At 43.4% G+C, this 26,539-nt stretch overlaps 1 protein-coding gene across 1 annotated transcript in view; it reads left to right on the forward strand.

The window, feature by feature from the left end:
• The first annotated feature begins 667 nt into the window (after positions 1-667).
• The window catches only part of Kcnk10 (potassium channel, two pore domain subfamily K, member 10), a 132,087-nt gene continuing 106,215 nt past the window's right edge, over positions 668-26,539 (forward strand). Inside the window, 1 exon segment of the mRNA XM_013014619.1 lies at positions 668-719. Coding sequence (XP_012870073.1) covers positions 668-719 — 52 coding nt within the window.

Below are 26,539 nucleotides of genomic sequence, written 5' to 3' on the forward strand. Positions count from 1 at the left end.
CACCGGGGGGTCTCCGGGCTCCCTCCGCGCGCGCCGCGCCAGGCTTCCTGTCCAATGGCTTTCGAGGGGTGGGGAGTGTGTGTGAGGGGTGGGGGCGGCGAGGGGGGGAGGGTGTCTGGGTTTAGGGTGGGGCGTGTGCGCTGACGTGCTCTGCTGGGGCGCGGGTCCGAGTGTGTGTTTGTGTGTGTGTGCGCGCGCGCGTGTGCGTGCGTTCACGCCTTCCCGGGCCGAGGGACACTGCGGTGGGCTTCTCCCCAGCCCCGGCCTTCCCTCCCGGCCTCCACTCCCCCCTCCCCCGGCCCACACGGCTCTGGAGACGCAGATTGGCTCTCCCGTCGCCAGCCTTCCATCCATCCCTCGCCCACCCGTACTTTTTCTCTCACCCATTGGGCTGCAGCCGGCCGCCCCCACCCCACACGCCGCCCGTCCAAACACACCAAGCCAGTCTCTCCCGGCTCCTTTCCTACCCCAGGGCTCCCCGCCACACCTGCCTGCCTTTCTCCGCACGCCACCCCGCCCCAAGGCTCCCAGATCCTGGGAAATTGTTTCCCTGGACTCCCGGGGAAAGCGTGTGGACTTTTATTCTTATTAATTATCATCATTATTATTATTGTGGTTGTTGTTTGGATTTCTTGTCATTTCCTCCCCCTTTTGGGCAACTGGAGCAATGAAATTTCCAATCGAGACACCAAGGAAACAGGTGAACTGGGATCCTAAAGGTTGGTATTTCTGACTTGGGGGGGCGTCCTTGCCCCCCCCCGCGCCCCCGATCTGCTGTCCTGAGAGTGTGCGCTTCCACGAATCGAAGCGCTTTGGGTCTTGGTGGCGGGCGGGCCGGGCCGGGCGTGTGTCCTGGGGCTGGGAAAGGCGCCCGGGAACCGCAGCGCCGTGGGACCAGGGCGGAGGCAGCGTGGGTTCGGAACCCAGTTCGCGCTTGCCGGGCCGGCCTGCCTGCCTGCCGCGAGCACACGTTCATTTGTCCTTCCTGGATCCTTTCAAATCCTATTTAAAGACACACCAAGCCGGCTGTTTCGTTGGAAATCGCACCCAGTCTGGGTATTTGCTTCTGACTTGGGGTGTGCAAGCGTGTCTGTGTGTGTACGTGTGTCCTTTGTTTCTGGTGATCTTTGTCTCTCTGGCAGATGGGTGGGGTGTCGCCCCTCCCCGGACCTGGAGGAGCAGCAGCACACGCCCTGGGTGTCCTCAGGGGGGAAGGTTTCCCAGCAGCAAGTGAGACTCAGGTCTCACGCCGCAGCTGTCTCCCCCTGCCCCCCCCCCCCATGGCCTTTTCTCCTAGAGCAACACAGAATAATGAAGCCCACAGGGCCTCCCCAGTCTTGGCTCAATCTTATTCCTAAACCAGGCAGCTAGTTTGGCTTAGGTTGGAGTAGAAGAGGGTGGGGAGCGATTGTGGGGAAGGGCGTGGCTGGAAAGGGAAAGGGCAGGGCAGGGCAGCATGGCCACCCAAGCAGTGGCATGGTGGACATGCTTCTACCCAAGTGAAACCGTGTCCTCCTTCCGCCCCCCAGCAACAGGGAGAGACTGTGTACCTAATGTGAGTCACAGAGCCTGAAAGCAGCACACAGGTTCCTCCTAGGGACCCGGTGGGGCGTCAGACCAAGTTGAAATCGTTGGTCCAGTTGTGAGAGGAATACACTATAAAGATGCTCCCTTAGCTCTGCTGACCACTGAATTGGGCCAGGCATTAGCTCTGTGTGTACTGCAGTTTGAAATTTGTTTATTTGCGGTGTGTGTGTGTGTTTACTTTTCTTTGTGAGTGCATTTCTTTTCTTCTGCAGACCGGAGCCAGGAAACCTGGGAGGTGGAGGAAAATGTCTTATTTGAACTGACTGGCTATTGAAATTGAGGGCTGTCCTTGTGAAACACTGAGATGTTTTGTGAACACCTTAAATGCGACCTCAACCTGCTATTTTTGTCTGTCTCTCAGTGTCTGGAAATATAGACATTGTGTTTTTATTTCTGATCCCTTCAGAATGTATTTGTTAAATCTCAACTTCACAGCCGGCACAGTCCTGGGCACTGGAAATGCAGTCAGAACAGCAAAGAGGAAAGTTTTGACTGTTTGGAATTTATGGCTGGAGAGACATCTAAGTCAATCATTGCATGGAAAAGTTGATGTATGTTCCATAAGTATCAGTGTGTATGTGTGTGTGTGTGTGTGTGCCCATACTGGGGCTTGAACTCAGGGACTGCGCCACTGTCCCTTCCCTGTTTAACTCAAGGCTAGAGAGCCATAGGTCCACTTTTGCCCTTTTGCTGGTTAACTGGAGCTAAAATTCTCACAGACTTTCTTGCCCAGGGTTGGCTTCAAACCATGGTCCTGAGATCTCAGCCCCCTGAATGGCTAGCATTACAGGCATGAGCCACTAGTGTACAGCTTCATTGAAGTTTTAAGAACGTCTGATCAAAGGCATAGACAAAGACCAAGGGAGGGATGGTCAGGGAAGGCTTCCCTGAGAAGTAAGTATGAGTCATTTGTCCAATGAGAAGAGGAAGTATTTACAGAAGAGGAGTCAGCAAGTGCAAAGGATCTGGGGCAGAAAGAGTAGGTGTATGTCAGGAAATAAAAGGAGGTTCCCATGATTGGAGCAGAAACCAAGGGAGCCCTGTGTGTTTTGAGACATGAATAGGAGATGTATAGGAACAGATTCTAAAGCCCTAGTGTTGGAAGTAGATGGGGTTTGGGGTGTGGGGGAGGGGGAGGGGGAGGGAGGGGAGGGAGCGCATAGTCTTTATTTTAAGCCCTGAAGAAGAGTGCTGTGATCTGAAGTACATTTCAAAACCAGCGCCAGGTTGGTCTTCTTTTTATGTCAGACCACATGCAGTGGTGTCAGGGCGGGGATGGTAGCCACCGGGGATGGAGAAGTGGATGGAGTCTGAGCTATAAAGGACATGTAATGCACAGGTGGTGTGTGAATGAAGAGTGGTGACCATTTGGAACAACTGGGCGGGCTACCAGGTCAGGGCCATGGTAGAGAAAATGCAGGTGTGCAGCCGAGGACTGGCTGAGTGGGAGATGGCCCAAGTGTGTCCAGGGTGTGTCAGGGGTGGCCATCTAAGGAGGCCGTGGAGAGCTTCCAGGGCCTCTGGTACAGGGATTACCGTGGGACTTACCTTGTGAAGCAGGCTGGAGCTTTTCAAATCCACTCTGGTGGATCATCATTGTATATCTTCATGTCCCAGGGATGCCTGCACATGAATCTCTCATACTTTCTAGCCTGACACAGTGAAGAAAAGTGGGCCGGGAACAGCTACAGTTACAGCCCTCAGGGCTATTATAAAAAAGACCTCCAAGCCTTGTCGTGGTTCCCTCAGGAAACTGAGATGGGCAGGATCTTGGTTTGGAATCAGCCCAGGCTAGAAAAGTCTGCAAGATTCCATCTCCGATCAGCAAATATACTGGACTAGAGATGTGGTTCAAGTGGTAGAGCAGCAGCCAGGAGTGGAAAAGCTGAGCTCAGTTCCATCCCTGACTCTGGCACCACACACACACACACACACAACACACACACACACACACACACACACCCTCAATAAAAACAACAACAGTGAGTGCAGAAGCTCACCAGATGCTTCGTGTGTATTACTTCATAGTTATTTTTACAATACTTACTTGACTTCATTATTGTCCCGTCTAGCACTTGCCATCAGGACACTAAGCTGCCTTTCAGTGAGGCGATGGGATTCCACGCGTGCTGTGCCGTCCTGAAGGTGGAGGTGACTGTCAAGTCCTGGCTAGGCCATGGGGGCAGGAGGAGGGTGGGGAGTGGGTGGTGTGTCTCACGCCTGGATAGAATCCTGCACCACAGACCAGTCTAATGCTTTGTGTATTTTAATACACTTAATCTTTTTTTTTTTTTTTTTTGGGTCCAGTCGTGGGGCCTGAACTCTGGGCCTGGGCGCTGTCCCTCAGCTCTTCAGCTCAAGGCTAGCACTCTACTCTTGAGCCACAGTGCCACTTCTGGCGTTTTTCTTTTTGTTTATGTGGTGCTGAGGAATCGAACCCAGGGCCTCAGGCATGCAAGGCAAGCGCTCTACCACTGAGCCACCTTCCCAGCCCCAATACACTTAATCTTTACAAACATCTTAGGGCTATCCTTTTGATCCTATTTGGTGGGGTATAATGGGCTACCATCTAGGCTCTTAAGCACACTTCTAGTTTGTCTCTGGTCTTCCAGAGTCTCCAGACTGGAAAAAATTTGTTGGAGGAGGGAAAAGAAGAGAAAGAAATGGAAAGATTAGAAAGAGAGGGGAATGGGAAGCGTGAGGAGGAAGAAGGCAGTGACTTACCTCTTTGCTCCTTTCTCCACTTACCCATTTAGCCAAAGGCACCACCCTGTGGCTAGACTGTGGGTGTGGGTTGAGGTTCACACACCAAGGATGCTTAACAGGAGGAAGAAGGGAGATGTAGCATAGCAATGGGAGAAGTGGAAGGATAGCTCACATTACAGGGACTACAGGATTTTGCTGTTAACAGACAACCCTTAGGTTGAGGAAGGAAGTTGTAATTATGATGTTTTGCTCACAGCTAGATTACCTGTCAATTTAAAGGCATCAGATGAAGGTAGTTTTAGAACAGATTGGCTTTGATTGCACTTGGGTGAATTAAACAGAGCACTATCAAGAGGTGGAGGTGCAAAAAAAAAAAAAGACTTAAAGCGATTAGACTCTGGTGAGCTACGTCCTTTCTCCGTAGTTAGAGAAGCCAGCCTTCCACAAATAGGAGGACTGTTTGGGGAGCACCTGCACAGACGTAGACTGGTGCTAAGTCTTAGCTGTCACAGCAGAATTTACATGCAACTTAAGTCAAAAGCAATCCCTCTCTGCTTAAAATGTGGGCTGGCTTGCTTTTGTTGTTGTTGTTGAGGTTCAGAGCTTTTAAACATTAATGAGAGCAGCAAAGAGTCTTCCTATGGCTCGAGGCAGACAGATCAATATAGGGTTAAGCAAGTCTGGATTTGAAGGCTGAAGAGTTAGGCTTTAGAATGATCGGTGGAAACAGTTCGCTGTGTGACTCTGGGCGGCTCACAGCTCGTCTGGGCTTCGTTTTCTGTCTGTGTTAGAAAGGGTCTCTCCACATCGCCTTCTCTCTGGCTTTCTCTATTCCTGCAAGTGACCTTGGAGCCACTTGGCTTTTTTTTTTTTCTCAAATAAATCATCCTAGTCTCTGCCTGAGGGCCTTTGTGCTTGCAGTTTTCCTCAGTGATCTGGAATATTCTTTCTTCTGTGTCACACTTGATGCCAGCATGTGAACTCCACCAAGTGCAGGGACTTAGCCTGTCTGGTTCATTGTCATACTCCCAGCGCCTGGCACCCAGTAAGGAACTCAGCAGTCCTTTATTGAATGAATGAATCAATGAATGGATCCAAGAGGAGTCAAGGCTCTGAGAATCATGGAAATTCCAGGCCGTCTCTGACTACAGATGCCAAGGTGCAAAGAAAGAGAAGAGAAATTTTAAGTAATCCACTTTCAGAAAGGACACTGATGTCACCTAGTCTCAGGCCTCAGTGTCCCGTTTTTGTCCTGTTTACCAGGAGTGAGAAGGCTGAAGGGGAGGGAGTAAGGCGGAGATGGGTGGTGGGCTCAGGTAGCCTGACAAAGATATGATCAGCGTTCTGTTACTGATGGACCACAGCAGCTCTGGCCGGGCAGCTATTTTTAGATACTTGTGTCCACTCAAGAAAGAAGCAAAACCACAGAACTAGAGATGGATTGTTTAAAAGAAAGCTGCAGTTTTAGTGGATGTTTTTAACACAGAATTCCAGAGAGGCTTTTCCTCTGTCTGTGTGTGTGTGTGTGTGTGTGTAAAGCACCTCTCAGTTTACAGAGCACTTTTTATAAATGATCACAGAATTCCAGAGAGGCTTTTCCTCTGTGTGTGTGTGTGTGTATGTGTGTGTGTGTGAGCAAGTGTGTGTGCATAAAGCACCTCTCAGCTTACAGAACACTTTTTACAAATGATTTCATTGCCCTTTAAGGAACCCTGCTTCTGTAGATATTAGGACTTACAGATAGTAAGTTGAAAGGCTGGAAGGATAGATACCTTGTTTGAGGTCCAAAGCTGCAGACAGAATGGGGCCCAACCTAGGCCTTTTGACGCTTTCGTTCAGCGCGTTTTTCCTCATGCTCTCCTTCCTTCTAGGGCCTTTGTCCACCGTTTCCCATTTCTTCTAAGAAGAAGGTATATCTTAAAATTTTCTCTGGGTGTTTCAGAGGAAACTGTGTCTCCTGTGGTTGGCCAGTCCCAAGCCACCGGTTATTTTCAGCAGGTTGTACTTGTACAAACCGTCTTTTTCATGTCCCAGGACTTGAGCAGCCAGGTCCTGGCTGGAAGGAGATTCAATGTGAATGGATTCCATATATACTTAGTGTCTGAAGGGGCTGTTTTTATTAATCTGTTTCCAAACACACATTAGCTTAGTATAGATTTTCTAGAAAGAAAACCATCTATTTTTGATGTGCTATCCAATTTCAGCCAGACTGCTTTCCAAATGAGACTGATAATGTACCCAAATCACCATAATTATCCTAGAAAGTACAGAGGAATGATGGTCCAAAGAGTTTCTGGGCCAAGATTTAGCTTAGACTTCTTTTCCACTGGGGTCTAAGGAAACGTCATCATTGCTTTGCCAATCCCAGCAATCACTGGCTGGAATGCATGCTGAGTAGGCTGGGTTTGTTGTTCCATCTAATTTCCAGAATACATGTGCTTTGGTGTTCTCTGGAATCAGGTGCATTAAAAAATACAGTCTTGGCTGGATACTGGGGGCTCATGTCTGTAGTCTTAGCTCTTCAGGAAGCTGAGGTATGAGGATCAATTTTGAAGCCAGCCTGGGCAGGGAAGTCTGTGAGCCTCGTATTTCCAATTAACGAGCAAGAAATCAGAAGTGGATCTGTGGCTCAAGTAGTAGAGGTTTAGCCTTGAGTGACAAAGGTCAGGGATAGCACCAGGTTCCTGAGTTCAAGCCCCAGTATGAACACACACACACACACACACACGCACACACACACACACACACACACACACACAGAGTCTTGTCCCCAGTTGTGAACCTTCCCCTGGAGCTGAGATACAATGCAAATTAATATTGTACAGTGAACTAGTGAGCTCCATTTTACTTTTAGTCAATAGGAGGATGGGAGAGAGAGCAGGAGAGGAAGAGGGATAGGGAGAAAGAAAGAGATGGAGAGAGCCAGGTACTAGTGACTCATGCCTGTAATTCTACCTACTCAGAAGGTTGAGATATGAGGATTGTGGTTCAATGTCAGCCCAGGCAGGAAAATCTGTGATACTCTTATCCTCAATTAACCATCAAAAAGCTGAAGGGGAGAGTGGCTCAACTGGTAGAGCAGTAGCCTTAAGCAAAGAAGCTCAAGAACAGTGTCCAGGCCCTAGTTCAAGCCCCAGGACCAGCACAAAGTGAGGGTGAAGGGAAGGAAGGAAGAAGGGGGTAGGGGGGAGAGAAAGAGAGAGAGAGAGAAAGAGAGAGAGAGAGCACAGTTTACTGACAGCTAATTAGAAGGTTTCACTTCCCTTGGCAGAAGCAGAAAGGTGAGCAAATCTGAGTCTCTTTTTAAAAACTCAGGTTCTTTTCATAAAGGGTAATGGTTGAGTGGCTCAGAGAGGGTCAGAATTGGTTAGCAGCGCAACTCTGCATGGCTTGGTTATGGAATCTACCTGACTGTGGCCTTGGGAAAGTCTACCATGTTTGTTACACTCCCTGGCTGGTTTCTGTCCATACTAATCATGGAAGTCTAGGAGCCCATCTACTCCTGGTTTCTGGTCCCCTGGCTCCTCTCAGGGGAAAGCTGCTGGTGTTACTCTCTAGAACATTTATTTGTGGTTTATGGACAAAGTTTGAGATTTGTTTCCTTTCTCTTAAGTGCCATTGAAAATGGAGGACTTTATAATCCTCCACTTAAGATGGAAGGAAAGGGGTTGAGGATGACAGCTATTGCCAGATTGTGTCTTCTTCCTCTGCCATCTGTAGGTTCAGAAGTGTAAGAGGGTGAGCATTAGAGCTTGAGAGAGCCATGTTAGGGAGTGATTAGACTGAAAGGAATTCTAGTTTTTGTACTGCTAATACTTTTGTTCAATCACTTCCTTCTCTCCATGGAGGGAAATTGGAAGCAGAATGGAAGGGTGGAAAATGGCATTGAGGAAGAAAACATAAGATTTGCTACTATGTATAGTAAGAGGATAATAGGCACTTTCCTTTCATTCCTCCCTTTCTTCTTTACTTCCTTTGTCCCTACCACATTCTCATTTCATTCTGTTCTCATTTGCTATGTCTTCTGCAGAGAAGCCTCAATTTCTTCTCCTTCTGAAATGACCACACCTAGCATTTTTTTTCAGTTTAAAAAGGAAGATACAGGAAGAGACAATGCGATATGCTTGGGTAACAGAGACCTTTGATCTTTGTTGATCGGCTTGAAGTGCTCATATTTGTAATTCTGACATGTAATCTAGCAACACTGTTACTAGTGAGAAAAGAAGTTTCATATGTACAAACAGACATGGAGGTCCCCAGAGTTACAATACACCAAGTATTTTAGCGGGACAACAATAACATAGTGGAACTGACTGACTTTAATGTGACATGATCCCGACAGGCTGTATACAGATGCTGGGTGTCAGGTCTGATATTTGACAATTGAGCATTCACCTTCTCTGTCATGGGAGACAAGAAGGCAGGCACCAAACAATGCAGAAAAATGGTGAGGAAAAGCTTAGAGATGAAAAGATTTTTGTGAATTTATTGTTAACTGGAAACCATCTATTTTTACCACTTTTAACCATGGATCAGCCTGGGTCAGCTCCTGGATGTTACTGTTGACAGTATTGCTTTGGGTAAAAAGCATTCATTTCTATGCTTTGTATTTGGAGCCAAATGGGAAGTCGTGAGGGGAGATCTGGTGGAGCATGAATGTCTCTATGACCACCTGATAGGAGGTTAAGTGCTGGTGACAGCCATTTAACCTTGATTCAAGGCAAGATGTCACAGTCTGTACAATGTCGGATCTCACTGAAGGAGGACCTGGGATCCAGAGCTGGTCCTACCACTCCAGTGGAAAAGAAGGGAGTCAGGTTGTTGATTAAGGCCATATTTTTTTTTTAATTGAGGTGCATTATGTAGTTAGTAGTGACTGATTTGGACAAGCTGCCTCATGTCTCTGAGTCTTGGTCTTCTCATCTGTAGGATGGAAGAATTATAGCCAGTACATCCTAGGTTTGCTATATAGGGTAAATGAACGACTCTTAGAAGAGTGCTGGAGTATGCCAAGGGTGCTAGGAGTTTGTCCATTTAGGCTTACAGGGGTCCCAACTGGGGCATTGGGATGAGCATCTGCTCAGCCTCTGGAGAAGCATCCATGACCCTCCCAGATGATCAGGAGGGTGACCCATAGCAGACTCCCTCCCTGCGGGATCTCTCATAGACTTTCATTATTCAAGGTCCGGTATTCTCGGCATTCTTAAACCAGATTAAAGAGGAGTGGAGGCACATGATCTCACGGACCTTCCTGCCCAGGTTGGCTGTGAACTGTGATCAGGCATGAGCCACAGACTCCTGGCTGTTTCTTGCTTCTTTTAGGGCTGAAAAGACCAAGATTAGGGTCCTAGTACATGGAGATTTAATGGCCCATTTTCTAGCCCACAGACGACGACTTCTGACTATGTCCTCCCTTGATGAAAGAAGTGAGGGGTCTCTCTTGAGACCTTTTTTTGTAAAGACACTGATACCATCAAGAGGGTCTCAGGACCTAATCACTCCCTAGGGGCCAACAACCTCATAGTATCTCCCTGGGGATTTGAATGGGAATGACAAGATTTGAGGAGAGAGACATTTGGGTCATACTACTATAGGAACTTGGGCAAATCACTTAACCTCTGTGAGCCTGCTTAGCATTCTCCTGGGTAAAATATAGATTGCAATAATACCTTATGGTATACTCAGATACTACTACAGCAACATCTTTTTTTAAAAATATGTTTTTATTGTAAAGACACTGTACAGAGGGGTTACAGTTACATGAGTAAGGTAATGAGTACATTTCCTATCCAGCATTGTTACCACCTCCTTTGTTTTTCCCCTACCCTCCCTTCCCTCCCACCTCCACAACTACCCCCTCCCCCTCTCTCTCCCCCCTCTGCCTAAATTGTAAAGTTAGTTTTTCAACATAGTGTCTTGTACATCTCATTGTTACCATGGGTCAACCTGTATCCCTATTTAAGCATTTTGTTTTTTCCCTTCCCCTCCGCAAGCTAGAGAAGTGTATATACGGGGCACTGACATCAAATACAGTCAAAACAGGGGTTATACCATGAGGGAGGAACATACAAAGAAACAAAAAAAAACGCATGGTACATTATAAATGCATTAGGAACAATAGCAAGAAAGAAAAAACCACTTGTGTCCCTATCTTGGGGTTCATTTTGCTTAACATTTTGCTTATCTGGTCATATGTACCTAGCTTTTGACCTTTTCTGCTTGTCCCACACATATACTAGTTATGGCAAATAAGGGAAACCATGGGACCTATGTTTATTTGGGCCTGGCTTACTTCATTTAATATAATTTTTCCAAGGCTTTCCATTTCCTAACAAATGGGGCAATGTCATTCTTTCTGATGGAGGCAGAGAATTCATATATATATATATATATATATATATACATATACATACATACATACATATATATATATATATATCACATTTTCTTGATCCATTCATCTACTGAGGGGCATCTGGGTTGGTTCCTATCTTAGCTATGGTAAATAATGTTGCAATAAACATAGTTGTGCTGGTAGCTTTAGTATGGTCTTGTTTGTGATCATTCGGGTAAATGCCCAAAAGTGGGATTGCTGGGTCATAGGGAAGCTCTATGTGGAGTCCTTTGAGGAACCTCCATACTGCTTTCCAAAGTGGTTGAACAAGTTTACACTCCCACCAACAATGCAATAGGGTTCCCTTCTGGCCACATCCCCTCCAGCATCTGTTGTTATTAGATATCTTGACTATAGTCACTCTAACTGGGGTGAGGTGGAATCTCAATGTTGAGCAACATCTTTTTTATTAGATGTGAGCCACTAAGCTTCGCCTACATTTAGGGAGCAGTGGGATTGATTAAACTCAGGAAGGGGAGGAATGTCAAAGAATTTGAGGGTATATTTAAAAACCATCGTAAGCATTTTCTTCTTGTTATTTATTGACTATGAATACATAGTGCCAAGAGCTTTAGAGTCATTATGTCATGTCCTCCTCTTCGTAATCCAAAGACACAGGCAGAATGATTGTCGTTGCTTTTGGAATGAGGAAACGGAGGCCCCCCCAGAGCTTCATTTGCTCACAGTTACCTACATGAACATCTGGTCTGTCATGAAACTGGGTCTGTCAGAGTTTAACACCTGAGCTCTTACCTCTACCTTGTAGGCTGCTCTCTAATAATCTTGTGGTGGGAAGTATGTTGAATTTTGGTTATTTCTGCCTTTACCATGTAACCACAAACCCTGGCTCATTTAGCTCTCTTCCTTCCTTCCTTTCACCCATTGCTTGAAACGATATTCGAAAGAGAGTGAGCATGATTATGCTTTATAAAGAGCATGAATACATGGATTTATAATATATCCTAATACAACTACCAATCCACATGTTCTGTTCTGTGTTATTTATCAAGTCTGTTTATCAAGTCTGTCTGATGTGGGGACCACGATGTATAAATTGGTTAAAGATTAACAAAAGAAAAAAAAATGACCGCTTGATCAATATACACATTTTCCTCACTGTGAAGCCAAAGAACTTGAATGTGAAATCTTTGTCTTCTCTTTTAAATTCGTTACAAGCTTCCTTCTTTCAATGATTTAGTGACTGCAAACCCCGCTTGCTTACATAAAGCCAGAAAAAGCCGTCTGGCCCCTGGGCTGAGTGATAGGAGAGGGTATCTGTGTGTTTGGTGTGTTTCCAAACGGACAACAGCCACTGTCTGAATGGTATGACACACAGAGAACCCTGCCAAGATGGCAGGGGCAGTGTGTCTGGGGGTGATGGGCACACACAGGGGAAAGGAGAGAGGGCAGTTGGCCCTTGCTGTCCTATAAACACTGTTTTGATGCTCTCATTACTTTCTCTGTACATTCTGGACAATGTGGTTTGCTGGAGGCAGCATCCTGCCTGATCTGATGTCTTAAGGTTTCCATGTTTCCCAGCATTCCATCCAGGCCTGGTATTGGGAAGGAAGTTTGGGTTTCTGGGACCTGGGCAGAGAAGAGTGAAGATTTTTTTTTTTTTTAGAGTGCCACTATGGACTTGAGAATGATGGGGAGCCGGACATTGTTGAAAATGTCACTTCCCACACAAAGTGACAAAGACAGGGTCTAAGGCAGGGTATGTGTGTGTAAATGAGGCTGCTGGAGGCTCTAGTCACGTTCCAAGCCAGCGCTCATGGTGTCTGTTACCATAGCAACTAAGGGCAGAAGGAAAAAGCCCTCAGGATGCCAGTGTGCCACTGGGCCTACTCTCTGTGCTTGATTCCTTCATCCCGGGACCCATCCCTGTCTTCTCCACAGGATGGCTTCTACTCTGGGCAGTTTTAAATTGTAGCTAACTTTACACTTCTTGAAGTCCCATTAAACAATCCTTATTGAGTAGTTGTATAAAGAGGTAACAATTCTGTAAGTCAGGTTGTAAGTACAATGCTTCTTGGTCAATGTTACTCCTTCCTTTCTTCTCCCCTGTTTTCTTCCTTTTGTCCCCTACCCTCTAGTTACATAGTTCACTTTTTACATAATGTACGTTGGATATAATGTCTACACTTGCTCATGCCTGTGCCCCTTTTACCTGCCCCCAAAACATGTTCTCACTTCCTGGTATTCATTTTGGTAAGTAGTATGTTAGTTGTTCAGAGGAGTTATGCCTTTTGTTTCCTCACCTAAGTCTACCTTCCTTTTGTCAGTTTATTTCGGTAAATGCATTGAGCCCTGAGTATGTATCATGCAGAGTTATATTTTAGGTCTAGCTTATACATATGAGAGAAATCATGCCATTTGTCTCTCTGAGCTTGGTTTTCCTCACTTAGCATGGTTTGTTCAAGGTCCATCCATTTCCCTGCAAATGACATAATATTATTTTTTTTAAATAAGGGTTTTATTATGAAAATACTGTACAGAGGGGTTACAGTTACATGAGTAAGGTAATGAGAACATTTCCTATCAAGCATTGTTTCCTCCTCCTTTGTTTTTCCCTACCCTCCCTTCCCTCCCACCTCCACAACTACACTTCCTCCCCTCCCCCACATCTAAATTGTAAAGTTTATTTTTCAACATAGTGTCTTGTACAACTCATTGTTGCCATGGGTCAACCTGTATCCCTATTTAAGCATTTTGTTTTTTCCCTTCCCCTCCCCAAATTATACCAACATCAAATACAGTGAAAACTGGGGTTATACTGTGGGGGAGAGACATACAAAGCAACAAAAAAATCACATGGTATCTTATAAATTACATTAGAAACAATAGTAAGAAAGAAAAACCACTTCTGTCCCTATCTTGGGATTCATTTCACTTGACATCATCTTATCTGACCTTTTCTGCTTGTCCTAGACATACACTAGTTATTGCAAGTAAGGGAAACCATGGGACCTATGTTTCTTTGGGCTTTCCATTTCCTAACAAATGGGGCGATGTCATTCTTTCTGATAGAGGCATAGAATTCCATTGTGTATATATACCACATTTTCTTGAAAAATGATGTTTAGATACCACGAAGTAGGTGGCAATGCCTTAACCGTATGCATGTTGTTAGGCCCAAGGGCCTCTTCCATCCTTGTCCAGGGGAATGTTAGCCTTCTCTCTGTTCATACAACACTAATATTATTCTTTCTAATGGATGAGTAAAATTCCACTGTGTATAGGTACCACATTTTCTTCATCAACTCACCCATTGTGGGACATCTGGGGTATTTCCCTAACTTGGCTGTTGTGACTAGTACAGCAATAAACATAGATGTGCAGGTGTCTTTACCACATCTTGACTTGTCATGCTTTGGATGACCAAGAGGGATATCTTTATACTTCTTTAAGTCTCATTTTTAATTTAATTAATTTTTTTGTGCTAGTATTATGGCTTTCACTCTTGCTTGGCTTTTTTCCTCTAGGCTGGTATTCTATGATTTGAGCCATACCTCCACTTGTGGCTTTTTTTTCTGGTTGATTGGAGATACAGTCTCAAGGACTTTTCTGCCTAGACTGGCTTTGAACCCAGATCCTCAAATCTTAGCCTCCTGAGTGCCCAGGATTATAGGCTTGAGCTACCAGCACCTGGCCTGATACTTAACCTTGAACTTGCAGTCTGGTTCAAACCTTGAGCTTTTTGGATGTGTTCTCAAAGAATAGAGAAGGCCAAAGAAACATGGAGATGTAACCTGTAGTGTTTGGTGAAGACATGTGGATTTTGGTACTGCCTGGAGGCTGTGGTGAGGTGGCGTGGTGGTCCGAGGGTGAGGTGGTGGGTTTCGGATTATACAGGGTTATATGAAGGAGTCTTCCCCTCTACCTCCACACACACAAATAATGGGAAGGCCTGAGATAGTGGGAAGTTGGAGGTTGATATACCGAATTTTGATTTTGAAGATTAAATGGTTTATATGGAATCATCGACGCAGTGAATGCTTATAAAAGATGTCTGTGATGTGGCAGATATGAGGCTGAGTGCTGGACTCCCCTGGAGTCTGTGTCTTTTTGTAAGAATCATGGGAAATGATGAAACATTTAGGCAGGAAAGAGCTCCTCTTGACATCTTTGGTTTAGGATAACCAATTCCAATGCTCTGGTTGCAATTGGGAGTTATGTCTTAAAGCAAAGGCAGCTGCATTGTCAATTTCTATGAATGAAGAGAATCTTTTCCCTGGATTTGCTACTCAGACCTGGCTTCTATGATCGTGTACATATCTGGGATAAACAAAGCAATAAACCGTATTCTCCATTCTTCAAACCTCTCTGGAAAGCATGCAGCTACCAGTCCTGCATAATGAGCCTAATAGAAATGGCCAGTTTTCCCTCCATCCCTCCAGTTACTTTGTTTCTGGTGTGTCTGGAGGTCTTGTTAACACTGAGATATTTCTTCTTTGATTATAATGGGACCCCTTGCCAGGCCTGTCCTTGTGGCCCGCAGCTCAGATGGTCTCCTCAGAGACTGAATTAATGAGCGGGGTCTGTGAGAGAAAATTCTATAGGAACATTAATGCCTGCCCATCAGGCAGTAAGCTCTGCACTCAGTTCTAAAGACAAGCAGAGCAGACAGCCACAGCGGGAGGGGCTGGAGGAACCCTAAGTCTGTCCACCCTGACCCACACTGTTTCCCATCACCACCAGTAGCCTTCAGCCCCACCAGGTGCTGCCATTCATCCGTCTGATCATTCTATAAACACGGAGTGATTGCTGGCAGAAACGGGGCTGGACACAAATGAGAGAGCCTGAGGCTGTGCAACTAGAGAAGTTGCAGTCTGCCCACGGACACAGAAGCCTTTTTCAGTAACTGCTATGCACCATAATAAATATATCAATAGAGATATAGATTAATACCTCATCTCCACAACACTTCTTGTTAAAGTGCAAATAAGAGTCCCTCAGGGTATCTTACTACTTCTTCCGTGCCCACTGGGACAGCCAAGTTCATTGCTTCTGAGAGAGCATCAAGAGTGACTAGGAGCTAGCCCATGGCTCATGGCTGTAATCCTAGCTACTCAGGAAGCTGAGATCTGAGGATCATGGTTCAAAGCCAGCCAAGGCAGGAAAGCCCGTGAGACTCTTAACATCTTTTAAGATAGGTGTTGGTGAGGTGCCCTACAGGGAGTAGACCGAAGGCCCAGAAGGGAAGTGTCCTGAAGGGCACCAAAGACAGATTTCCACATGTGATGTAAATGTCCAAGGCTTGCCCTATTCAGATTAAACTCACTTCAGAAGTTGGGAGGGATTGCTAGGAGTGTGGTTCAACTAACTGGTAGTGAGTGCACTTGCCCAGCAAGCACAAAGCCTCGAGTTCAAATCTCAGTACTGCCACAAAAGAAAAAGAAGGTGGACGAGACTTTTGAGCTATCTACTTGCCAAGGACACAGTATGGATGGGCACAGGTGTTCTTGGGAGGAAAGGGCATAGTACCAGGGGGCTCTTAGGCAGAGCCATGACCTCACTGAGCATCTCGAAACTAGTCAATGGCAGCGAGACAGCACATGCTGGGAAGTACCAGTCTTCCCCCATGGTCCCCTCATACTGCTTCGGTACGTAAGACACTAACTTCGTGTACTTCTGTGTTCCTTTAGAAACAAAACCTTACTCAGAACTAGTGAGAACTAGCCTTTAGTCAGCTGATTATCCAAAAGCACACGATGACTCCAGGCCTTGGTTGCAGGTACATGCTTGCTGTCTAAGCATTTGGTCGGCTGGAGGTTTCTCATGGAAGTGGTCCCATTCCTGATCTCAGCTGATACGTGACTTTCAGGCGTCAGCTCTACGTGAAGCAGCGGCAGGCCAGGACCTGTTTCCTTCCATTCTTATTCCTTCGGTCTATGCTGACCCACTTCTTACTGCAGTACTTCCATGGATTGCTTTTTCTTGAACCTCATCTGCTGTTCCCATGGAAGGTAGAAAACACTGGGGAACAGTCTTCAAGCAATGAGTGATGGGAGGTTCACTGATGTCAGGTTCACTGAAGATGACTTGGAAAGGAAGCATTTGGTTGGCTCTGGTCTATCAGCAGCCTCAGGGAGAACAAGTCAGCAGTATGGTTTGCCTTGGATCTTAGTTTCCTGGGTGGAAAAACTTCTGTTTAGCCCTGGTGGCAGCCTGATGCTGCACGTTTTATTAGTTTTTTTGGCGGCCTTCCCATCCCTGTGTCTCTTTGTATCATTCCTCTATTGATACTTCTTTTTTTTTTAACCAAAAAACACTACTGGCACACAAATTCTTGCTGCAGATTCAGCTGTATGAAGAAGACACATGACGAAACTTTATCTTTCCTCACATCTTTTGCCTCGGTTCTAGTGAGCTAGCTTTGATGACAGTAGCAAAGGGAGAGGGTACGCTCTCAGCATGTTGGACTTCTTAGGCAGGTTCAGTGGATCCTAGGGGATAAAACCTAGGGGATAACCAACCAGCAGCTCTCTGCCTAAGACATTTTTCACTGAATCCTAGTACTAGTAAGCGACCCATAAAGCTTGCAGAAAGCTGGGTGCGACTTGCCCTAGCCTTGTCGTTTGTGTCCATAATTCTCCTCAGAAAGAGACAAAATGAAACAGGGTTGATTCTTACTATTGATAATTACTATGTTCTACAGAGCTGCTGCACACACAGAATGGAGGGACAAAGGGTGAACAAATGCAGCAGTAGCACTCACCAGACACTATGTTGACAATGAACTATACAACTTGTAGGTGAGGGTGGGAGGGAAAAACTGGGTAAGAGCAAGGGAAGGGGTGACAGTGTCTGAAAAGAAATGTACTCTTTACCTGACTTACGTAACTGTAACCTCTCTGCATATCATCTTTTTTTATAACAATTAAAAAGCATTTTTAAAAAGATCCTCCACTGAATTAGAATAGTGATCTATTACTTCTAGAAGAAACACAGACTTAGATTCTTGCAGGCCTGTGGTTGGTCACAACATTCTCATCAATGGATCAGATGTGTTTCTGCTTAAGGTCATCACTAATACTGTTGATTTTATCAATGAACTCATGGGAACAGCACTGAATAAAGAATCAATACTCCTGTCTGCATGAAGCTTATCTGACGCACATGTTTTCTCTGTAAATAAATGCATTTAGGAGCATCAGTACTATACTTGGGGAGCTGAGGTGACACAGAGAAATCACCAACAAAAACCTGAAGATATGAAACACATGGCACTTTTTTAGGTCTTGTAAAGCACACTGGTTGAAGTGAGAAGGCAGAATGCAGTCACGTTCATTGTTTTCTTCTGAGTCTCCTATACAATGCTGACAAAAAGAAGCAATTTGATTGCTTCTTTGGTCAGAACAATTTGATTTATTGTGATAGAATCTGCCAAGCGACCTGTGTTTTTGCTCACTGTTTCCTCCTCATTCCTTTATGGGTGAAGTGAGTCTTCTAATCGAAGCCCAGCCCTTCTAACCACACTGGGGACCCATTTGCTCTTTGGGATACTCTCTCAAAAACCATTCATCTCTCTCTCTCTCTCTACTTGCATATTCCCAGGAATGTATAAATGGACTTCCCTTAAACTCTATATCCTGTCTAGACACCACCTATTTTTTTCACACCTCATAGCAAAATGACTGAAGAAGATCTGAAGTCTGAAGTCACTATCTTCACTTACATCACATTCTAAGCCTCTGATGCTTCCAAAGAGAGCTCTTATCAAGGTCACCAGTAGATACTGTATTACTAGCCTAATCTTTTCTTTTTTCAAACTTTGGTGGTACTGGAGTTTGAGCTACTGGAGCCATATTTCGGGTTTTCCTTTTTGTGTTTTGCTTATTTTTTCAGAGAGGGTGTCTATCTCAATCAGTTATTCTTAGTCCTCATCTGAGCAAGTATAGAAGAGTAGTTATAAATCTAGACTTTGGATTCACTCAGACCTAAACTGGACTCTCAGCTTCATCATTTTCCAGCTTCAGGATTTGGGGAAAATCCATTCGCACACACAGAAAACACAGATTAAAACTAGCATATACTAGATACAGTAGCCGACCTCCCCAAGTCTCATTGTTCTCTGAAAAAATGAGAATGAATGCATACTCTGGAGACAGAGATCTTGTCAGGATTTAGAAAGAGAACCTATGCAAGATCTTTGACATTATTCCAGGTTTATAGGAAACACACCACACTACACAAACACACACAGACACACACACAGACACACACACAGACACAGACACAGACACAGACAAACACACACACACACACACACACACACACACACACACACACACACACACACACCTCTCAGTAGTCAGTAGTTACCACCACCACCATCCTTGTCCTCATGATCATCTTTACTTCAGACTTTGTAAGAACATTTAACAATGCTAGTTAAGGTCTTCTTCTTAAGACTCTCTTGCTTTCATGGAGGTGCCATTTTAGTGCTTTTAGTTTATTCATGTTATCCATTTCAGTTCACTAACCTAATAAATAGAATTTTTCATGGAGTTACAGGCAATGCAGAAAATTACAACAGTGCTATGGACAGAAGGGCCTGGTGAGAGTGGGTGGTTGGAGGAAGATCTGAGGACAGGATATTTAGGCTGAGATGATCTGTTGTTGTTGTTTTTTAAATATAGTTTAGTTTTATTTTGCTTTGACAGGAATGGAGTTAGAACTCAGGTCTTTGTGTTTGCTAGGTAGGGGGTTCTACAACTTAAGCCACACCCCTAGCCCTTTTTGCTTTAGTTACCTTTCAAGATAAGGGCCTCGCTTTTCCTCTTCAATTTCTCCACCGACAAGGAAACTTACATGACAGGATTCATCAACTTTGATTCTTTGTTTTCCATCTTGAAAGACTTTGACAATTGACAGCTGTGGGTACGTGCTGCCTTCATCCAGGAAGACCTCTAATGGGAGTGTAGGTACAAGAACAGATGAAGGCTTATCTAGTGACTGGGATTTTCAGTCAAGAGAAGAGGGTCCCACTAGATGTTTCTCCAGAGACATTGTGGCTGGGTTTTTTTTTTTTAAATTTAATGGTTATTTTTCATTAAAAAATTTAATTTTATATTTATGTGGTAAGAAGGAATCGAACCCAGGGCCTCATGCATGCTAGGCATATAGTCTACCACTAAGTCACATTCCCAGCCCGCATCTCAGTTTTATATCACTTTTGCTTGTAGAGTTTTGATCTCATACTTATTGTATGTAGTGCTTACTTCTGTAGTACCTGGGAGGAGCTGTGCCCATTTTGCTGTAATGCATAAAGGCAAAGAAATTCATGGGAATTCCTGCTCTAAGCAGGAAGTAGGCTGAATTCTCCTAATGAAACTTCTTTGGAGACTATGACTTTCTGGCCACCATTTTCATCACCATGAATGGGATTGGCTGAGTTCCAGGAGGAATCTGAAAAGTGCACAGCCAATTTACTGTGGTACAGAAGAAGGAAGAGGGGACTGTTCAATGGATCTGCTTCCCAGTTATTGAAGATGGCAATGTTGTCTCTCAGCTAATAGGAACCTAAAGTGCACCCTTAGGATGCTGCCAGATGTTCCTGAATAAGCACCCCGCTTTCATGATCTTCATTACTGCATACTTAAAAATAGGATCTTCTTTGAAACTGGCTATTAAGTAGGCACTATAATTTTGGAATCTATTACTAGATCTAAGTCTCCAACTTAGTAGCCGCACACTGTTCAGAGTGAAGTACATTTATCTTTTTAAGTAAATTTTAAATGGATAGTTGGCGAAATGATGAATATTTAACTATAGTATTTAGCATGATTTTCTTTTTAGATGGTAATATAGCTGTTAGAAAATTCATTTATTCATGTACAGACTTATTTATTAAACAAATATTTATTTATGGCTGTCAAGATCAGCCCAGGAGTCTGAGAAACAAGCTTAAAAGCCATATTTTGTACTTTTAATGTTTTGTTAAATGTTCTTGTCCCATATTGATTCTAAAATGTAGATTTTAGTATTTGAATATTTCTAAAATCAGAATGTGTTTTTCCCCTTCCTTCCCCCTTTCTCTTCCTCCATTTCCCTCCCTTTCCTGCCTTCCTTCCTTCTTTCCTTCCTTCCTTTCTCCTCTCTCTCTTCTTTATTCCCTTTCACCTTCCTTCTCTTTCCTCCTGTCCCTCCTTCCTCCTTCCTTTCTTCTTGGGATCAAATTCATGGCCTCACACAGTTTAGGCAAACATTGTACTACTGACCTACATCTCCAGTCACAAAGTATACTTCTTTGTTAGTGATATGTCATAGTTGAATTTTGTATAAATATGTATTTATATACAATGATGTATTTCATAATTGGTAGTGTATTTGGTTTGATAGGGAATGTGTGTATATTACTATTTGGCACTATGCTTTGAACAATATAATGGCTCCATTTGGAATTTAGTACTAATGCTAAGTCTTTCTAGTTTTAGACATTGACATTTATCCAGAGACACCACAACTCACATATCTAGATGTTGGTATCTGAGTACAAATGAGAAGGTGGATGAGGATCTTATGTGTTCAAGATGCATAGACAGTAGCAATGAGATGAAGAAAAATTCTCTATGTCTTCTGTCTCTCTATCTGTTCTCTTTTTGAGACTGCATAAATTCCTTGCTGTGTAACTCTATTGGACATCCAAGCCTACAGGGGAAGTGTGAGGCAGCAGAAAAGGCTTAGTGGGGGAGATGGAGAAAGTAGGGTCAGCATGTATAACTAATGATGGCGGAGTGAACACCAGAGCCATGATGACGGCAGCAACATCTACTTATCTAGTGCCTTACCACTTTAAACACAATGTTGAAAAAGAGTCATAACTTTGCAAACTAGGTATTTGTTGAGCTCCATTCTTACCCTTACATGTGTAAAATGGGCGTGGAGAGGGTCAACTGAACACTCGCATCATGTAGTTAATACATGGTAGTACCAAGAGTCAGTCTTTGGTCTACAAAGGCCGTCAAAGTCTACTCTACTTTTTATGTGCTGCACAGAATCCCATTATGCATTTGATTTTATGTCCAGTTATGTGAGGTCCCAGGAAGCAAGGTTGAGTGGCTATGACATCTTATATACAATAGCATCAGGTCATTGAGCATGATTCTATAGATGTCTCTAACTTTTTGTGTGTGTGCCTGGGCTGGACCACATCTGGAGGGGCAGATGTTCAGTGGGCCCTGGCAGTTAAGGGCTGAGGTTCAAGAATTTGTCACTTTACCAGTCAGATCCCAAAGAGCACAGTGCTGTTGGAAGCTAAGAATCCAGAGCGTGGTGGCATGGTCTTTTAACATAGCCCATAATCCCAAGAGGTTGAGCTCGCAATCCATCATTGGGAACTGATGAACAATTTTAGCTATGTTTTTATTATCTGTGGAGATGTTCTCCTGCTAATGAATTCCCTTTAGATTTTGATCTCATGCGGACCTTAAGGAAATTTAAAATGTTTGGAGTCATTTAAAATCACTGGGTTAAGAAATGTAACAAATCAGAAGACGTGGTAAATGGCATAGCACCAGACTCAAGTTTTTACGTGGCAAAGGTCATAGACATCAAGCTAAAAAGAAAGCCTACAGAATGGGAGAAAATTTTTCTTTGCTATACATCAGACAAGGGCCTAATATCCAGAATATACATAGAACTCAAAAAGTTAAACCCTCAAAGAACCAGCATCTCAATTAATAAATGGGCTAATAACAAAGAAAGAACTCTCAGAAGAGGAAGTAATAATGGCCAATAGACACATGAAGGCATACTCAACATTTCTGGCCATAAAGGAACTGCAAATCAAAACAACTACCTCACCACATTATCGAGAAAAAAATCCTGGCAAGGATACAGCCCCCAAAAGGAACTCTAATACACTGATGATGGGGATGTAAGCTTGTTCAATCACTCTGGAAAGCAGTATGGAGGTTTCTCAAAGTCTAAACATAGAACTACCTTATGATCCAAAAGGCATTTATCCAAAAGATCACAAAATAAAATTGTATTAAGCCACCAGCACAACCATGTTTATTATAGCACTATTTACCTTAGCAAAGATATAGAATCAGTCCAGATGCCTCTCAATGAATGAATGGATCAAGAAAAAATATGATATATAATATATGATTTGTATCATATGTGATATAGATCATATATATATGTATGATACACAAAATGGAATTTTACTCATCCATCAGAAAGAATGATATTGTATCTTTTGGGAAAGAAATGGAAAGACTTGGAAAAAAATTATATTAAGTGAGGTAAGTCAGACCCAGAGACACAAAGGTTACATGCTTTCCCTCATCTCTGGTAGCTAAAATTAGCCTATAAATCTATAAGTAAGCACATTGGGTAGCATGCAAGTGGTTACAAATGTATTAACTGAAATATGGTAGACTCTAGGGAGAACTCAAATAGTGCAATTTATTAGAAAGGCAAAGTTAAAGCCCAACAAAATAAGCATCAGGAAACAGGTACTTGCAAGACAGTGGAGTAGCGCCAAGGGAGAGAGGTAGACAATGAAGAGGAAAAGTGGAGTATGGGGGGAGGGAGAATGTGGTTAAGAATTCATAGTATATACTACAAAATTAAGGAAAGTAAAGGAAGGGATGGGTTGAGGGATGAGAATGTTGAAAGGGGTGACGTTGCTCAAGGTGCATTCTGTTCATATATTGCTTTGTAAAATGACGAGTCTCTTTTACAACTGTTAAAAAAATAAAATCACCACGTTATTTGCTACAAGGTATTGAAAAATAAGGATTGAATTTTACTGATTATAATAAAGATTCCAAGATCTCAAAGACGATAAAAGTAGAGTTACTTAAATCTAGAAAGGAGGACAGGTTCTAAGTTATTCACATAGCCTGTTGCTAATGTCTTCCCACACAAGCGGCAGAACAACGTTGATTTTTATTAATTTAGAGAAAACATCCCTCTGAATATCTTCAATCACACACACAACAAGGTGATGATTTTTATTTTTTTGGTCATTAAGAAGTATTCCTTATGTACTTAACCACTTGTTGGCTTGATACGGTATCTCACTAAGAGGCGACTTAGCACTTTGTCTTTTAGCATTTGTCTTATCACTTTGACGTAGAAAAAATTTCCATATAAATATACATACATGAGCCAGATGCTGGTGGCTCATCTCTGTAACCCTAGCTACTCAGGAGGCTGAGAGCTGAGGATCCTGGTCAGGAAGGTCTGTGAGACTCTTATCTCCCATTGACCACCAGAAAACTGGAGTGGCAGTGTAGCTCAAAGTGGTAGAGTGCTAGCTTTGAGAGAAAAAGCTCAGGAACAGTGCCTATACCCTAAGTTCAAGCCCTATGACTGATAAAAAATTACATATATGTATATGATAAAACATATATATATATAAGAAGTATATAAAGTATAAGAAATATATAAATAAATATATATGAGAAAACGTGTAAGACATACATTGAAGTTTTCTGACTTAGCATATTCATGAATGTGCAAAGAGAAAGTTATGTAAAGGCCACAGATAATTTCATTAAAAATTTTTCTTTCTTCTTAAATGATTTTGGGAAGGACATGTTTTGAAAAATTTTTTAAAATAGAATTTATTATCTATTGAAGCGTTTTCAAGGCCAGAAAGCAACATTATTAGACTGCCTGAAAGGAGAAGTTTGGAGAAAAACCTTAAAGTTGCATGTTAGATTTGGCGGGTAAAGGGACAAATGGTGATGTTTCAGGTTATGAATTGATCCTAAAGGGAATACCTTGCCACTAAATTGGTGTTCTGGAGACCACTTAGAACCTCTTGACTTTTACTCATGTGACCCTGTGGAGATATTTGTATGCTTCTTCAGTTGATTGATGTTCGAGACTCACAGGCATAAACACAGTCACTGGAAAAGCCAATATATCAGTTGCCAGTGCCCAAACAGAATCTCAAAGGGAACTATTGATTCTTTGAACTGAGCAGTCCAGATGAAGCTCAATCTAGAGCTCAGATGTTGCATACAGGCTTGGATAGTACTTCATTTCTCTATATCTTCTTTTCATTGCTCTGTTCTTAGGCCTAAATTCTTTCATGGAACTACTAAGATGGCTGCCAATGGCTTCAGGGCTTCATTTTTCTTCCAGATTTATATCCTTTAGGAAAGAAAAGATTCACTTCACCAAGGCTAAAATGAAAGTCTTGCAATGGAATCTTCTTGGTCCCGATTGGTTTGTCTAGAATTGGCTACAATGGTGGTGCTAAACTGAATGCACTGATTGGCTTAGCCGAGGTCAGGTGCTTTACTTCTGCAAGCCAGTGAAGACCAGGCCAAGAACTAAGCATTAAGATGTAGTGTTTTCCCCAAACTAAATGAGTGCACAGTTGCCACAACATGGCAGGATTATAGTGTTAAGAGGATGGTGGGAGAGGAGAGAGAGAGGATGAGAATGGATGCAGGGATACTCTAGTTGGGCAGTGATTGAACTCTAGAAAAAGAATCTTGGTGGCTTGAACAAGGAGAGCAGCAGTTGAGATGGAGAGGCTTTTATATGTTCGGTTTATATTTTGGCGATGAAATCTGTGAGATCTGCTGCTGGAATACATGCTGGGGGTAGAAAGAAAAAGAAGAATTGGAAGTGACTCCTAGGTTTGTGAACTGAACATCTTGGGATTAGGGTGGTATCATTTCTTGAGACAGATGAAACTGGAAGGTTTTGTTATATTATCATTGCTTTTACTTTATTTTTTAAATTTAATTTATTTCTTTAGTTGAGTGGTCATGGGGCTTGAACTCAGAGCCTGGGATCTGTCTCTGAGTTCTGGCTCAAGACTGGCACTCTGCCACTTTGAGCCACAGTGTTACTTCTGGTTTTCTGGTTAATTGGAGATAAGAGTCTCACGGACTTTCCTGACAAGGCTGGCTTTGAACCATGATGCTCAGATCTTAGCCTCCTGAGTAGCTAGGATTACAGCCGTGACCTACCAGCGCCTGGCTTCATTGCTATTACTTTAAAGCCACTTGTGCTGTTTTGATTCTGTGGGACTTGAGAAGCCAGATATCCAAGTGGAAAATTTAACTAAACAGAGTAAAGAGTCTAAAATTTATAGGGTAAGACTATGAAAAGATAATAGACACACACACACACACTCATGGACATATGGATCCATAAAAAGAAGGGTATGGTATAATACTTTTTATTTTTAAATACCCCTGAAATCGGTTTAGTAGCTTGGCTAGTCATGTTGAGAATACAAACAAAAACTGGCCTATTTAGCTCCAACTTCTCTCTTCATACTTACTGTTAGACCATTCCTAGGTGGTCTCCCAGAAACATCCCACAACTTTTTCAGGCACTTTTAAAAGGAAAGAACATAGAAATGAATATTTTTGTTATCATCTAACATGTTCAGGCATTCAGAAGTCCAGGTTTATTGAAATTTTAATGTCAACCTCCCATGCAATTCAAAGCCTTCCTTTCTCTCTGTGCCTGGTACAGACATGAGGACAGCTGCACCTCTTCTTTTTCTTCCCTTGTCCAGATTTCCGGCCTCTTTGCTTTGCAGTTTCTAATCCCTGCAGCCAGCTGGCAGGGAGAATTGTGATTAGATGGCAAAGTCACCTTGGCTGGTGCCCTCTGGATGAGAGAGCCCTTTCATGCCTACTTGGCTCACGAGAAGCCCTTCAACATCTTTGTGATGCCAGGCTAGCATAGAGTATCTACTCTACTACTGCCCTCTGACTTTGGCCTCCCATCACAGGCCATGTTCTGACTTTCCCAGAGCATTACCACAACACATCCCAGAGGGCATGTCTCATCTGTGGAGTGGATGTGATCATCCTCAGTTCCTTCCAAGTCTCTCACAATCCTCCCTGGAGCCGCACA

Source organism: Dipodomys ordii, unplaced genomic scaffold (genome assembly GCF_000151885.1).
Source record: "Dipodomys ordii isolate 6190 unplaced genomic scaffold, Dord_2.0 Scaffold2, whole genome shotgun sequence".
Taxonomy (NCBI): Eukaryota; Metazoa; Chordata; class Mammalia; order Rodentia; family Heteromyidae; genus Dipodomys; species Dipodomys ordii.